Source organism: Callithrix jacchus, chromosome 9 (assembly GCF_049354715.1).
Source record: "Callithrix jacchus isolate 240 chromosome 9, calJac240_pri, whole genome shotgun sequence".
NCBI lineage: Eukaryota > Metazoa > Chordata > Mammalia > Primates > Cebidae > Callithrix > Callithrix jacchus.
Window position 1 is genome coordinate 109754543 of NC_133510.1, and position 15640 is coordinate 109770182.

Consider the following 15640-nt stretch of genomic DNA (forward strand, 5'->3'; position numbering starts at 1 on the left):
ATTACATAATAGTAAAGGGATCAGTGCAACAAGAAAAGCTAACTATCCTAAAAATATATTCACCCAATGCAAGAGCACCCAGATTCATAAAGCAAGTTCTTAGAGACACACAAAGAGACTTAGACTCCCACACATTAATAGTGGGAGACTTTAACACCCCACTCTCAATATTAGACAGATCAACAAAACAGAAAATTAACAAGGATATCTAAGACTTGAACTCAGCCCTGGACCTCACAGACTTAATAAACATCTACAGAACTCTCCACCCAAAATCAACAGAATATACATTCTTCTCAGTACACATTGCACCTATTCTAAAACTGACTACATAATTGAAAGTAAAACAACCCTCAGCAAATGCAAAAGAATGGAAATCATAACAAACAGTCTCTCAGACCACAGTGCAATGAAATTAGAACTCAGGATTAAGAAACTCACTCAAGGCTGGGCGCGGTGGCTCAAACCTGTAATCCCAGCACTTTGGGAGGCCAAGGCAGGTGGATCACAAGGTCAAGAGATCGAGACCATTCGGGTCAACATGGTGAAACCCCGTCTCTACTAAAAATATAAAAAATTAGCTGGGCACGGTGGCGCCTGCCTGTAATCCCAGCTATTCAGGAGGCTGAGGCAGGAGAATTGCTTGAACCCAGGAGGCGGAGGTTGCGGTGAGCCAAGATCGCACCATTGCACGCCAGCCTGGGTAACAAGAGCGACACTCCGCCTCAAAAAAAAAAAATAAACAAACAAACAAAAAAAAGAAACTCACTCAAAACCACACAACTACATGGAAACTGAACAACCCACTCCTGAATGCCTACTGGATACATAACAGAATGAAGGCAGAAATAAACATGTTTTTGAAACCAATGGGAACAAAGACACAACATACTAGACTTTCTGAGACACATTTAAAGCATGTCTAGAGGGAAATTTATACCACTAAATGCCCAAAAGAGAAAACTGGAAAGATCTAAAATCGACACCCTAATGTCACAATTAAAAGAACTAGAGAAGCAAGAACAAACGAATTCAAAAGCCAGCAGAAGACAAGAAATAACTAAGATCAGAGTAGAACTGAAGGAGATAGAGACATGAACAACCCTTCAAAAAAATCAGTGAATCTAGGAGCTGGCTTTCTGAAAGATCAACAGAATAGATAGACTGCTAGCCAGACTAATAAAGACAAAAAGAGAAGAATCAAATAGATGCAATAAAAAATGATAAAGGGGATATCACCACCAATCCCATAGTAATACAAAATACCATCAGAGAATACTGTAAACACCTCTATGCAAATAAACCAAAAAATCTAGAATAAATGGATAAATTCCTGGACACTTAAACCTTCCCAAGACTGAACCAGGAAGAAGTCAAATCCCTGAATAGACCAATAACAAGGTCTGAAATTGGAGCAGCAATTAATAGCCTACCAACCAAAAAAAGTCCAGGACAAGATGGTTTCTCAGCCAAATTCTACCAGGAGTACAAAGAGGAGCTAGCACCATTTCTTCTGAAACTATTCCAAACAATAGAAAAAGAGGGAATCCTCCCTAACTCATTTTATGAGGCCAACACCATCCTGACACCAAAACCTGGCAGAGATACAACTAAAAAAGAAAATTTCAGGCCAATATCCCTGATGAACATTGAGGCAAAAATCCTCAATAAAATACTGGCAAACCAAATCCAACAGCACATCAAAAAGCTTATCCATCACAATCAAGCCGGCCTCATCCCTGGGATGCAAGGCTGGTTAAACATACACAAATCAATAAACATAATTCATCACATAAACAGAACCAAAGACAAAACTCAAATGATTATCTCAGTGGATGCAGGGAAGGCCGCCGATAAAATTCAACACCCCTTTATGCTAAAATCTCTCAATAAATTAGTATTGATGGAACATATCTCAAAATAATAAAAATCATTTATGACAAACCCACAGCCTATATCATAGTGAATGAGCAAAAACTGGAAGCATTCCCTTTGAAAACCAGCACAAGACAAGGATGCCCTCTCTCACCGCTCCAGTTCAACATAAACTTGGAAGTTCTGGCCAGGGCAATCAGGCAAGAGAAAGAAATAAAAGGTATTCAAATAGGTAAAGAGGAAGTCAATCTGCAGATAACATGATTGTATACTTAGAAGACCCCATCATCTCAGCCCAAAATCTCAAGCTGATAAGCAACTTCAGCAAAGTCTCAGGATACAAAATCAATGTGCAAAAATCACAAGCATTCCTATACCCCAATAACAGAGAGCCAAATCATGAGTGAATTCCCATTCACAATTAATACAAAGATAATTAAATACCTTGGAATACAACTTACAAGGGATGTGAAGGACCTCTTCAAGGAGAACTATAAACCACTGCTCAAGGAAATAAGAGATGACACAACAAATGGAAAAACATTCCATGCTCATGGTTAGGAAGAATCAATATCTTGAAAATGGCCATACTGCCCAAAGTAATTTATAGATTCAATGCTATTCCCATCAAGCTACCATTGACTTTCTTCACAGAATTGTAAAAAAAACCCTTAAATTTCACATAGAACCAATAAAGGGCCCATATAGACAAGACAATTCTAAGCAAAAAATAAATAAATAAAGCTGGAGGCAACACACTACCTGACTTCAAACTATACTACAGGGCTGGGTGCGGTGGCTCAAGCCTGTAATCCCAGCACTTTGGGAGGCCGAGGTGGGTGAATCACGAGGTCAAGAGATCGAGACCATTCTGGTCAACATGGTGAAACCCTGTCTCTATTAAAAATACAAAAAATTAGCTGGGCACAGTGGCACGTGCCTGTAATCCCAGCCACTCAGGAGGCTGAGGCAGGAGAATTGCCTGAACCCAGGAGGCGGAGGTTGCAGTGAGCCGAGATTGCGCCATTGCACGCCAGCCTGGGTAACAAGAGTGAAACTCCGTCTCAAAAAAAAAAAACTATACTACAAGGCTACAGTAATCAAAACAGCATGGTCCTGGTACTAAAAGAGATACATAGACCAATGCAACAGAACAGAGGCCTCAGATATAATGCCACACACCTCCAACTGTCTGATCTCTGGCAAACCTGACAAAAACAATCAATGGGGAAAGAATTCCCTATTTAATAAACGGTGGTGGAAAAACTGGCTAGCCATATGCAGAAAACTGAAACTGGATCCCTTTCTTACACCTTATACAAAAATTAACTGAAGATGGATTAAAGATTTAAACATAAGACCTAAAACCATAAAAACCCTAGAAGATAACCTAGGCAAAGACTATGTCCATTCTGGACATAGGCATGGGCAAAGACTTCATGACTAAAACACCAAAAGCAATGACAACGAAAGCCAAGATACACAAAGGGGATCTAATTAAACTAAAGAGCTTCTGCACAGCAAAAGAAAATATTATCAGAGGGAACAAGCAACCTACAGAATAGGAGAAAAATGCTGCAGTTTACCCATCTGACAAAAGGCTAATATCCAGAATCTACAAAGAACTTAAACAAATTTACAGGAAAAAGAGCAAACAACCCCATCAAAAAGTGGGCAGAGGATATGAACAGACACTTCTCAAAAGGAGACATTTATGTAGCCAACAAACATATGAAAAAAAAGCTCATTATCACTGGTCATTAAGAGAAATGCAAATTAAAACCACAATGAGATACCATCTCATGCCAGTTAGAATGGCAATCATTGAAAAGTCAGGAAATAACAGTTGCTGGAGAGGATGTGGAGAAATAGGAATGCTTTTACACTTTCGGTGGGAGTGTAAATTAGTTCAACCATTGTGGAAGACAGTGTGGCGATTCCTCAAGGATCTAGAACTAGAAATACCATTTGACCCAGCAATCCCATTACTGGGTATATACCCAACAAAGTATAAATCATTATAAAGACATATGCACACATATTTCTTGCAGCACTGTACACAATAAAAAAGACTTGGAACCGACCTAAATGTCCATTAATGATAGAACTGGATTAAAAAAATATGGCACATATACACCATGGAATACTATGCAGCCATAAAAAAGGATGAGGTCAAGTCCTTTGCAGGGACATGGATGAAGCTGGAAACCATCATTCTCAGCAAACTGACACAAGAACAGAAAACCAGATACCACATGTTCTTATTCATAAGTGGGAGTTGAACAATGAGAGTACATGGACACAAGGAGGGGAACATCACATACCACAGCCTGTCAGCAGGTAGAGGGTGAGGGGAGGGATCACATTAGAAGAAATCTACCTAATGTAGATGACAGGGTGATGGATACAGCCAACCACCATCTCACATGTATACCTATGTAACAAACCTGCCTGTTCTACACATGTACCCACAGCAACCTCCAGTCCTGCACCTCCATTCATAGTAAGTGCCCCGTACAGATGAACCGTCTTTGATCTTTCATACTGTACTTTAACTGTACCTTTTCTATGCGTAGATATATTTAGATACACAAATCCTTCCCATTGCGTTACGATTGCCTACAGTATTCAGTACAATAACATGCTGCACAGGTTTGTGTCTTAGGAGGAACAGGCTATGCCATTTAGCCCAGGTGCATAGTAGGCCAGACCACCTAGGTTTGTGTGAGTGCAAACACTCTGTGATGTTCGCACAAGATGAAATCACCTAATGACAAGTTTCTTAGAACACATCCCTCTTAAGGATTGCCTGACTGTATACTCGAGTCTCTCAGAAAAACCGATGATACACTGAGCTAGACACAGAACATAAATATCACAAATACTGTGTGAAATTGGACAGTACCTGGGAGCAATCCAGCTCCAGGAGGGTCAGAAAACAAGCCACAGAGTTTCAGGTTTCTTGCACTTCCTGTGTTTCCACTTTGCTTTTCTTGTTTTTTTATTGTTTTAATTTTGTTTGTAGAGATAAGGTCTCCCTATGTTGCTCAGGCTGGTCTCAAGCAATCCTCCTGCCTTGATCTCCCAATTCCTTATTTTTTAGTAAGTTTTTTTTTTTAAAGGTTTTTACCAGTCTTAACTGTCTTTAGGAGAGCTGTGGAAGGGAGTTTTTTCTAACTGGTACAAAACGGCCTGGAGTTTGTTCTAAGCTTGCACAAAGATGCTTGCTACCATTATAACCATCACCATCATCAAACAAAGCCGTAACAGTAGGAACTGAATTGTGAGGATGTGCTGGAGACTCGGAAGAACAGAGGTCTAAGGTCCACGTTAGCAAGTTTATCCCCTGAAGAATCTCTTTCAGCGTTAGAGCTTAGAGATCCTCATGTCTATTTCATTTATAAAGTCTGGCCTTCCTTTTCATTACCCCTGCTACATCTGCAGCCTGTTAAGCCTTACACTCTTTTAAGTGTAAAAAGTGTTGCTTTCTCCAGTGCAAAGCAGGAGATAGACTCTCAGTAAAGAAGATGTATGTAACTATTACATGCATGATCTGCTTTAATACTTCCATAAAGGAAGTCCATAAGGTCCAGTTATAGGGACCTTATAACTGATGAGAAATTAAGGTTCAGAGAGATAAAATAATTTGTTCAAAGTAAGAGAGCTAGAATTGGCAGAACAGGGATTTCATAGTCATCTGTATGACCCTCAAATTATGTTTTTAGTTACTAGATCACACTGTCTTATGAGATGTTTTACAGTCAATTCTTAAGAAACCTGTGCTAAACAATTACCCCCTGATTTGGCAGCCTGGAAAGAAGGGAGGGGAGGGGAGGGGAGGGGATAAAGGGAGGGGAGGGGAGGGAAGGGGATAGGAGGGGAAGGGAAGGGAAGGGAGGGGAGGGGAGGGGAGGGGAGGGGAGGGGAGGGAAGCCATCATCAACCAGTCTCCATTTTTCACCTTCAAGTTCTCAGGAACAATAGCAAAATATAGTAAGTTTCTCTGACAGACCATGCACTAAGGGCTTTGTATGATTAATCTCATCTTAGTCCTCACAGCCTTATGTCATCCCACTGCTTTTATTCCTAATGTACTGACGGGAAGTGGTGGCTGAGAAGCTTAGGTCACTTAACAAGTTAGCAGTAGATCTGGGATCAGAAGCAGATTGGCAGATCCTAAGCCATGCCCTCTACCCACCTAAGAACTCAGCACCCTGATCCAATATGTCTCTTCTCCATGCATCTCCTTCTAGGGACACTTTCTAAGCATCCCTTGATACCATTTCGAGTTTCGAATCGGAATGTCTCGGAAAACTGGTTAACCATCCATGTAGCCCAGTTAGCATATCCTGGGGCTCCACCTCCTGGTTCAGAATCAGTTTCATCAACTATTTTCCTCAACCATTGAACACCTGCCAGATTCACCTCCTGCACCTGAGCTCATTGACTGCTCCTAGCAATGTTGTGTGGTAGAAGTTTCTCCACTGTCATCCTCATTTCAGACAGGGGCCCCATGGCTCGGAGAGTTTGTGTTAACAGAGCTAGTGCACTGGAAAGCCAGGGCTTGAGTTCAGCTCTCTGGATTCCGTGTCTCCGTTCTTTGTATCATGTTGACAGCTGGTTCTCAGGAGTGTATAATCCAGCCCTCCTCACTCCAGTTGCATTAGAAATCTGGTCCTATTTCCTATGGCTCAAATCCTCCTCTCAAGCCCTACTTCCTTTCCCAGAGGCAGAGCCTGGTTCACACTTTAAGAGGCGGGACCCCGAGGGGCACAGGAGTGGGTGGCAGGGGGACACCTTTTGGCCATCAGTCTGAACATGGTGTCTTTTTTCTACCTCTAATCTCTCACCATAGTCCTACCAAACATCATATCCATTTCCTACCTTCAAAGTCACTGAGAGAGTGTCCTCTTTGGAACAGCAACCACTTCCCTTGCCTACCCTCCCAGCATATCTGTTCCAACCTCCCGCCCTCGGCTCCTGGGCAGACCCACCCATCCCAGACACACACCAGGTAGCTGTCAGGCAGCCTTCTGCATTTTGAAGTTTTCAGCAAACGTAATAAGAGTTTCCTTTCCACCCAGGTTGGGAAAACCATCCCATCCTGAAAGACCGGACCACAAGCCTCTTAATACTTGCTGAAACAGAAGTAAAAAGTAAAAGGGCTTCTTAGTCTGGGGGCACCATCCTTGGCCTGGCAAACTTACTTCCCATGCTCTTCACTGGAGAGGAGGGAGTTGGAGCCGGAGTGTGTGGGTTGGTAAGAGCTACCCCCTCCCTGTTTTTCTTGGTGTCGATTAGCATAATTGAAAAGGCAAGGGGAAAAAACTGCTATTTATGTGACTGCTTTCGCTTTAAACTTGTCCGTCTTTGGAGGCTGATTATGGCCAAGTGACCCATATTTTAAAAACATTTACAATAAAATGATGCATTTTCTTTTTGTACCATCAGCTTCCCTGCTGAAAAGCAGAAATGCTTTAAAATTGTCCCTTTTTGTTAGCAGTAATGGCTGTGCTATATTTTGGCTCATCCCCCTCGTGGGCATAGAAAGGGAAGGGTAATAAAGGGCACAGCTGTAGACACTTTATGGCCTGCTTGGGGTGGGGTGGGGGGAGGGGGAGTGGAGGCAAGAAACAGATTGACTGTGTGTCAACAAATGCAGCTGGGAAAGAGAAAGCTCTTAAAGACCTCTGCAACTTAAAGTCCTGGATAAATGATGTTCCTATTTGGAAAGGAAAAAAAATGGAGGTGAAATTCAATAAAGGATGGCTGAAAAGAGAAGGGTTCCAAAGGCCTTTCTCTGCAGCTAGGCAGCTCCCAAGAGAAATGAGCAAAAGTGGCCATAGGCAACAGGGGTGGGGGGAGCTGCAGTCCAGAGACAACAAAGGCCCATCCTGGCCAATGCATTACAACGCCAGGGTTGGCCAAGCTGGGCCCTGATGAGCCCTGCCAAGGTGGGGGTGGAAACGGTGGAGTTGAAAGAAATGCCCCAGGAAATCCTAACAGTTATGCTTCAGGCCATGCTTATGCCTTGCATTTGAGGAAGAAAAAGGCAGAAAATAGATGACCCCGTAGGGGAGAGACTGAGTCAGGTTATGATAGAAAAAACATTGCTCTGGGGGTCAGGAGACAGACGGAGCCCCAGCTCTGGCACCGACCAGCTTTCCGAGGTAACCATGCCCATGAGCAGTGTCAGCCCCAGATCTATATGTAGGTCCTTGATTGGTGATGAAAACTTGCCCTTCCAGCGTCTCACAGGAGTCTCACCAGCACCCTGGGAAGCAAGTTGGGATCCTTGGCTCCACAATCTGCATATCAGAAAACTAAGTGTCAAGGAGATAAAGTGCTTGCTGAGGGTCACACAGGTAACAAATCAAAGAAGCTATGTTCATCTCCAGGAGAACCCCTTCCTTCTTTTTCCATTCCATTGGCCTCGGCTAATGGAGAGAGAAGCTTTCCTTCCTAAGAACCCCATAGGGAAACCCTCCAGGAAGGAGCTGCGTCTTCTGGGCACCAACTTGAAAGCAAATTTTGTCTGTTAGAAAGCAAGGAGGAGAACCCTCACTCAGTCTGGCTTAAACAAGAAGGGAATCTATTAACTCACAAAACCTATAAGCCCCAGAGGGATCCAGCAGCTCCAAGCTGATAAGGAAAGCATCACTCCTCTCTGTCACTCCAGAGAGAGCTTCACCTTGAAGCTAGTAGCCAAATGGCAGAAATTCCAGGCATAACATTCAGCCATGACAATATCCGAGAAGGTTACCTTTCCCCGCAACTCCCTCTTATGAGTAAGAAAACTTCCTAACAGACTTCCTGAAGATTCCTTGGACAGAATTGGGTCATCTGCCCGTTCCTGAACCGATTATCAAGGGGAGTGGGATTACCCTTAGTTAATAAAAGTCTTTACATGGAACCGGGGCTCAGGTCAGCTCTCCCTGAAGCCCATGATGAGGACTGGAGACATGAGATAGGATTCTGCTGGAAAGAAAGTTGTAGAAACAAATTTTGGTAGGCAACCAATAGTGACCCCTGAACCAATAGCATCCATGAAAGAGGTTTGAGAAATACGTGGCTCTATGTACCTGCTGGAATGGCAAAAATAAAGATGAAATGTGCCTCAAAATGAGACAATGCATATTAAGTACTTAGCCTAACACCAAGCACACGGTACGTGATCAATAAATAGTATCTGTTATTATTATTATTGTTCTTTTGAGATGGAGTTTTGCTCTTTGTTGCCCAGGCTGCAGTACAGTGGTGTGATCTCGGCTCACTGCAACCTCCACCTCCCAGGTTCAAGCAATTCTCCTGTCTCAGCCTCCTGAGTAGCTGGGATTACAGATGCCCTGCCTCCACGCCTGGCTAATTTTTGTATTTTTAGTAGAGACGGGGTTTCACCATATTGGCCAGGCTGGTCTCGAACTCCTGACCTCAGATAATCCGCCCACCTCAGCCTCCCAAACTGCTGGGATTATAGGAATGAGCCACTGTGCACGGTCTATTATTGTTATTGATAACAACACAACTTGATTGTAATGAGCCAGAGTAGGCCAGGAGAAAGTGGAAGGCTCGATGGGGTAACTTAAACCAATGCTTCTCAAACTTTACTGGAGCTCTTTTATGGGGCTTTACTGGAGATCCCCTGGGGACCTGCTAAAATGAAAATTCTAACTCAGTGGGCCTGAGAGTCTGCATTCCTAACCGATCACAGGTGAAGGCAGTGATGCTGGTCTGCAGACCGCACCTTGAGAAGCAAGGCTCTAGGTTTCAGGGAAGGCATAAATCAGAGGAATTGGAGAGAAGTAGAGGGGAGGGGTTCTCCCACAGGTGGTGGCAACAAATCTAGAGCTGTAATGTTCCAAAACTGTTATCAAGACTGCATTTAAAGCTGGTGTCACTTAAGAAACATAATTACAAAATGACTGGTTACCACATATTATTAGCAAGAATTAGGCAAGCCTGGACTATACTGTTTTGATTAAAACAACAAACAAATATGTAGGGTGTTTTTAAAACACTTGTTCTGCTGTCTTATTAAATACACGTCCTTATGAGGTAGATTTTAGCATTATTCCCATTTTATAGAGACTTCAATGAATTTGCCCAAAGTCAATCACATAAGTGACTGAAATTAGATTAGATTTCCAGGTTGTCTGACTCTACTTTTTTTTTTTGAGTTGAAGTCTTGCTCTGTTGCCAGGCTGGAGTGCAGTGCTGCAGTCTTGGCTCACTGCAACCTCTGCTTCCCAGGTTCAAGAAATTCTCCTGCCTCAGCCTCCCGAGCAGCTGGGACTACAAGCAAGTGCCACCATACCTGGCTAATTTTTTATATTTTAGTAGAGACGGGGTTTCACCATGTTAGCCAGGATGGTCTCGATCTCCTGACCTATGATCCACCTGCCTTGGCCTCCCAAAGTACTGGAATTACAGGCATGAGCCACCACACCCAGCCTGGCTCTACATGTTTTTTTTTTTTTTTTTTTTTTTTTTAGTATTTCAAGATTTTATTTAAGTGCAATGATCCAGGATGGATTTTAGATCTTGTTAAAAACAGCCACACCCATAGGCTACACACAATCCTCAAAAGCAGCAATCTGCTTCTCCAGCCTATCTGTTCCAACTTTATAATCTTCAACCACACAGTGTATTTGAAGTTTCTTAATTCTGTATTCCACTGGAACTAGTTTGGATGAGCCCCAGACTAAGCCGTCTGCTTGAATGCTTCTGACACACTCCTTCAATTTCGCCATATCTGCCTCATCATCCCAAGGTTCATATCTAGTAAGATGAAAGATGTGGCAAAAAGTCCAGTTTTTTTCTTTTAGGTTTGATGAGCCTCTCTAAATTTTGCACTTATCATATATTCTTTCTTTTATGGATCTTATTTTACTGTTCTCTTTTTTTATTTTTTTTTGAGACAGAGTCTCACTCTGTCACCCAGGCTGGAGTGCAGTGGCATGATCTTGGCTGCAACTTCTGCCTTTCGGGTTCAAGTGATTCTCCTGCCTCAGCCTCCTGAGTAGGTGGGATTACAGGCACCCACCACCACACCCGGCTAATTTTTGTATTTTAATAGAGAGGGGTTTCATCATATTGGTCAGGCTGGTCTCAAACTCCTGACCTCAAGTGACCCACCTGCCTCGGTCTCCCAAAGTGCTGGGATTACAGGCATGAGCCACCACACCTGGCCTTAAGTGCAGGTTTTTTGGCTTTCTTGTATTCACATTGTACAAGGCATTCTTCCCTTAGCCTCTTTGCTTCTTCACTTTCCTCCTCATCAGATCCAAGGAGATCAATGTCATCATCATCTTTACTGTCTCTATCTCCACTTCCTGTAGGGTCTTCCACATCAGCAGGACCATACCTGTCCACAGCTTTCTTCACTCCTGGCAGGCTGGCCTTTTCCTTTTCATAAGACTTGGTGTAATTATACCAACTTAGGGCACAACCCGAGTCTGCAGGCGGTGGGCCAGACACCGCTTCAAATACTGCCACATCTGCTTGTGATGGCACATACCCCTTGATGTAGCTCTTGTCCACTAGGTCATCATTGAGCACCTGGAGGCTGGCAGGCTTTTTAGGTCTCTGAAACCCATGGTGTTATTGGCTATATCCAAGAGCTGGGAGCAGCAGAGAGAGAGAGAGAGTGCAAGTTGTGGGTGCCCTGAGCTGAGAGAGGAAGAAGTGACATTTAAAAAAAATTCCTCTAACATTTTATCACCCAAGCTTCCACTCCCCAGCATAAAAATAAACCTTGTTTCATCTATAGATCTAGATCCTGTCTTTGACTGACTCCTCCTCCGACTTGCTACAGCAAGACCCTGGTTCCAACGATCCTCAAAGTGTTTCTGGAGATCCCCATAAAGTACTGCGTGTATTCGCAAAATTAAGATAACCATCTGTAAAGCTTACGCTACATATATGTAGGTAAGTATTGTTTCAATATTTCTTCCTCCGCATCCTCACTTGTGTACCTAGTATCCAGCCACACTTCCCTAGTCACCATTCCTGGAACATCTGATGGACCTGTTATACCTACCCAAGCTCCTCTCCAGGGATGAATCCCAACTTCTCTGCTTGGTGAACTCCGCTTTCAAAATCCACCTCAAAGTCACCTCCTCTGTGAAGCTAAGAGGGCCTATTATTTCTAATTTATTCACTCAACACGTTTTATAAAGTGCCTGCCAGGAGCCAGAGTATGAGGATTAAAATGAATGAACATACGTAGAGCTTAGCTCAATGCCCAGCACCCTAAAAGCACTGCATAGGAGTCCGTTATGATGCCCACGATGACGATGCTGCTGCTGCTTGTGGGTCTGAGAGAGAGAGAGGACGAACGCACAATCCACGATCCAAGGGGCCTTGCGCTGCTGAGAAAGGCCCATAGGAAATCCCAATACCGTGCAACTTGAGCTTTGTTAAAAGGCACAGGGCACTTTTTCACACGGACGGGAAACTTTTCTTTAACCTCTTGCAGAACCGGTTCTGGGCATAGAATGGAGCAGTATAAATACAAATAAATACACATTCCAAGAAGCTGCTAAAGCTCTAACCTTTCTGTACTACACTTTGGAAGTGCCAGTTTACACCAGGCTCGTCAGTCGAAGAGCCCACGGTCCAGCTGGACCACCCAGCCTGCTCAGGACACCCGCCTCATGAGTGGCAGCGCCAGGACTCAGGTCCAGATCCGACTCGGAAGCCTCCCCAGGGAAGTACGCCCCGGACCCCTGGAGACCCACATCGTCCGGTGTGTTTTCCTTTCACAACACTTCCCACAGCCTGTAATTACATGATTATATATTTGGGGGCATGTGTTTACTGTCTGTCTCCCTAACTGTGCTGTCAGCGTTTTGTTCACCACTGGGTTCTCAGGGCTGGGCGCTCAGGAAAGGTTCAGAGAGATTTGTGTTCAGGGAACTGGGGAGGGCGGGGTTCTAGTGAGGAACAGCTGGGCCCGGAGAGGGGGTGGGCGGGACCTGAGAGAGAAGCTGCTGGGCCAGGAGTCTCCTCCCAGCACTCTGCCGAGGGCAACCCTGAGAATCTAAGACACTCAGGGATGAATAGCCCTTGTCGGACGGGCAGCCAGCCCCCTCCAGCCAGACCATCCTCCACCATGTCCACACTGAGCTTTCAGAAAATGTGTATTTAACCGTTGTTGTGGCTCTTTCCTGTCTTCAGAATAAAATCCAAATCCTAAATGCAAGATTATAAGCATCTTTATTCAGTTCTATTTCAAATGCTTATTATTTTGCAGATTTTTAAAAATTAAGCATTAAAAGTTACTTTAATAAAGCAACTCACGCCTATGTGATAAAAATTCACAAAACTAAATACACTCACAAGTGTAAAACTGGTGACATCTGTATAAATCTGGCGGGTTGTATCAATGTTAATTTCCTGACGGTGATAATGTAATGTAGCCATGCACCATATTTCATTTGTTTGATTTCTCACAACTACATATGACTCTAAAACGACCTCCAAGTACTTTTTATAAATTTACATATATACAGAAAATAGTTGCCAATAAACTATTTTTTAAGTATAATTTTTATGCATACCTCGTGTTCCCTGAAAGGTACTTGAAGGCAAAAACAAGGTCTGATTAATTTTTATAACAGCAGTAGAAGCTAGTAGCTTCGTACATAGCACAAATGGATTTCAAAGAATTATCAGGCCACACAGTTCAGTGCCTAGCTCAATGATTAAGCTTGTGGGCCCTTTTAAGGCCGTGGGAGAGACCCTTGCAAAAGGTTCATGTGATCATATACTTTTGTAGTTTAAAAATTAAGCCATTTTAGTGGCCATCTATTGAGATCACTGTTTCTTTTCATTCTAACTTTCCTTTATCAAATTCCTCTTCCATCGGGTGGCAATGTCCTGGCTCAGGGTATTTTGGGGCCTTGCTAAGGGGAGATTGAGTTGGTAATTACCCATTTTAATCACACTTTGGAAAGATGCTTTGGGGACTTTTCAGTAAAACAGGTGAGAAATTTGTAGTCTCTTGATGTGGTATCTTGCCTCTTGTGTGATATGAAGGGTATCTTTTAGTTTTCACATCTTTAAATATAGTATTGAAATCCTCTAGAAAAAATTCCTAGAGTAAAAAATAGCACTTGCAACAAAAAGAAAGATGAGCAATAAAACCAAAGAAAATTATTCTGACACTGAGAAGCATACCAAAATCAATTTCAGAAGCTACCAGAACAAACAGACAAAAAAAGAAATGACCAGAACATAATTAATTGAGAATAAGAGACACATTTCAAATAACAACAATAGTCACGCTTTTGGCTTGCTCAATAATCTAATTATAAGAGGGAATTACAGGGACCCACTGGGAATAGATGTAAATTTGCTTATTGATTTGCTAAGGAATACGAACAACTATGAAGATAATATCAAGCGCCTGACACACACTACAGTGAAGACACTGAGGACATATTGGTTATGGACGTTATCAGTCCAATGAGTCACTGTGCATTAAGCATTCACTGTGCAAGAAAACTTTAGCTGCCCTGAAAGCTTGCAGTTCATTCACGATAGGAACTTGATATTTCCTCAAATTTGACAACAATCCTAAAAAAACTTATATCACTTGTATGTGACATTTGTTACGGAGTTGAAACAAAGAATTCCAAACTTTCCATATAAAAACAAATTATGTTTTTATTTTGATTTTCATTTATTATTATTTTTTGAAACAGAGTCTCTTTCTATCCCTCAGGCTGGAGTGCAGAGTGCCATCTTGGCTCACCGCAGCCTCTGCCTCCCTGGTTCAAGTGATTCTTCCACCTCGGCTTCCCAAGTAGCTACGATTAGAGGCGCACGCCATCCTGCCTGGCTAATTTTTGTATTTTTAGTAGAGATGGGGTTTTGCTATGTTGGCCAGACTGATCTCGAACTCCTGACGTCAGGTGATCTGCCTGCCTTGGCCTCCCAAAGTGCTGGGATTACAGGCATGAGCCACCATACCCGGCCTCCATATAAAAACAAATTATGATCAACTACAAGAGAAAGAGAGAGGCTGATTATCTTTCTATTTTCTCTATGGAAAATGTAACAAAATCCTTGTTTATACAAAGATGTGTCTTAGTCCATTAGGGTTACTATAACAGAAGACCTTAGACTGGGTATTTTATAAACGATAGAAATGTATTGCACACAGTTTTGGAGGCTGGGAAGTTCAAGATCAAGGTGCCAGCAAACTCAATGTCTGGTGAGGGCTTGCTCTCTGAGTCAAAGATGGCACCCTCTTGCTGAGTCCTTACGTAGTGGCAGGGACAAATGAGCTCCCTTGAGCCACTTTTGTAAGGGTACTAGTCCCACTCATGAGGGTGGGGTATCATGAGTGAGTCACTTCCCAAAGGCCCAATCTTTTAATACTATTACATTGGAAATTAGGTTCCAACATAAAAATGCTGAGGGGACACCAACATTTAGACCTTAGCAAGGTGATTAAAAATTATGCAGCCAAATACAGCAGGAAAATGATTATAATAGAGGATGTCAAAACATTAATAAAAAATATTAGGTATTTTTGTGAATCTTGTGATGTTCATGGTACTAGACAACTTCATAAAATTTGTATTTAAGCATTTACTTTAATATCTAACTTGGCATTCATAGTTTTTATATTCTTTTCTTAGAGAACCAAGAACTATAGAAGCATCAGGCCTCCCAAATCTGGATCTGCCTCCATCTCTGTAATCCAAGGGCATACGCTGCCTCTGCTTACCTTGTCAACCCCAGCTTCCACCACCAG

At 42.7% G+C, this 15640-nt stretch overlaps 2 protein-coding genes across 2 annotated transcripts in view; one reads left to right on the forward strand and one right to left on the reverse strand.

Annotated features, from left to right (window-relative positions):
• The window catches only part of LOC118144429 (uncharacterized), a 94077-nt gene that overhangs the window by 28917 nt on the left and 49520 nt on the right, over positions 1 to 15640 (reverse strand). The gene's annotated exons all lie outside the window — the stretch shown is intronic.
• Positions 12453 to 15640, forward strand: part of LOC144577664 (uncharacterized) — a 31835-nt gene continuing 28647 nt past the window's right edge. Inside the window, exon 1 of the mRNA XM_078337190.1 lies at positions 12453 to 12622. Coding sequence (XP_078193316.1) covers positions 12531 to 12622 — 92 coding nt within the window. The 5' untranslated portion in view covers positions 12453 to 12530. The remainder of the gene's footprint in view (positions 12623 to 15640) is intronic.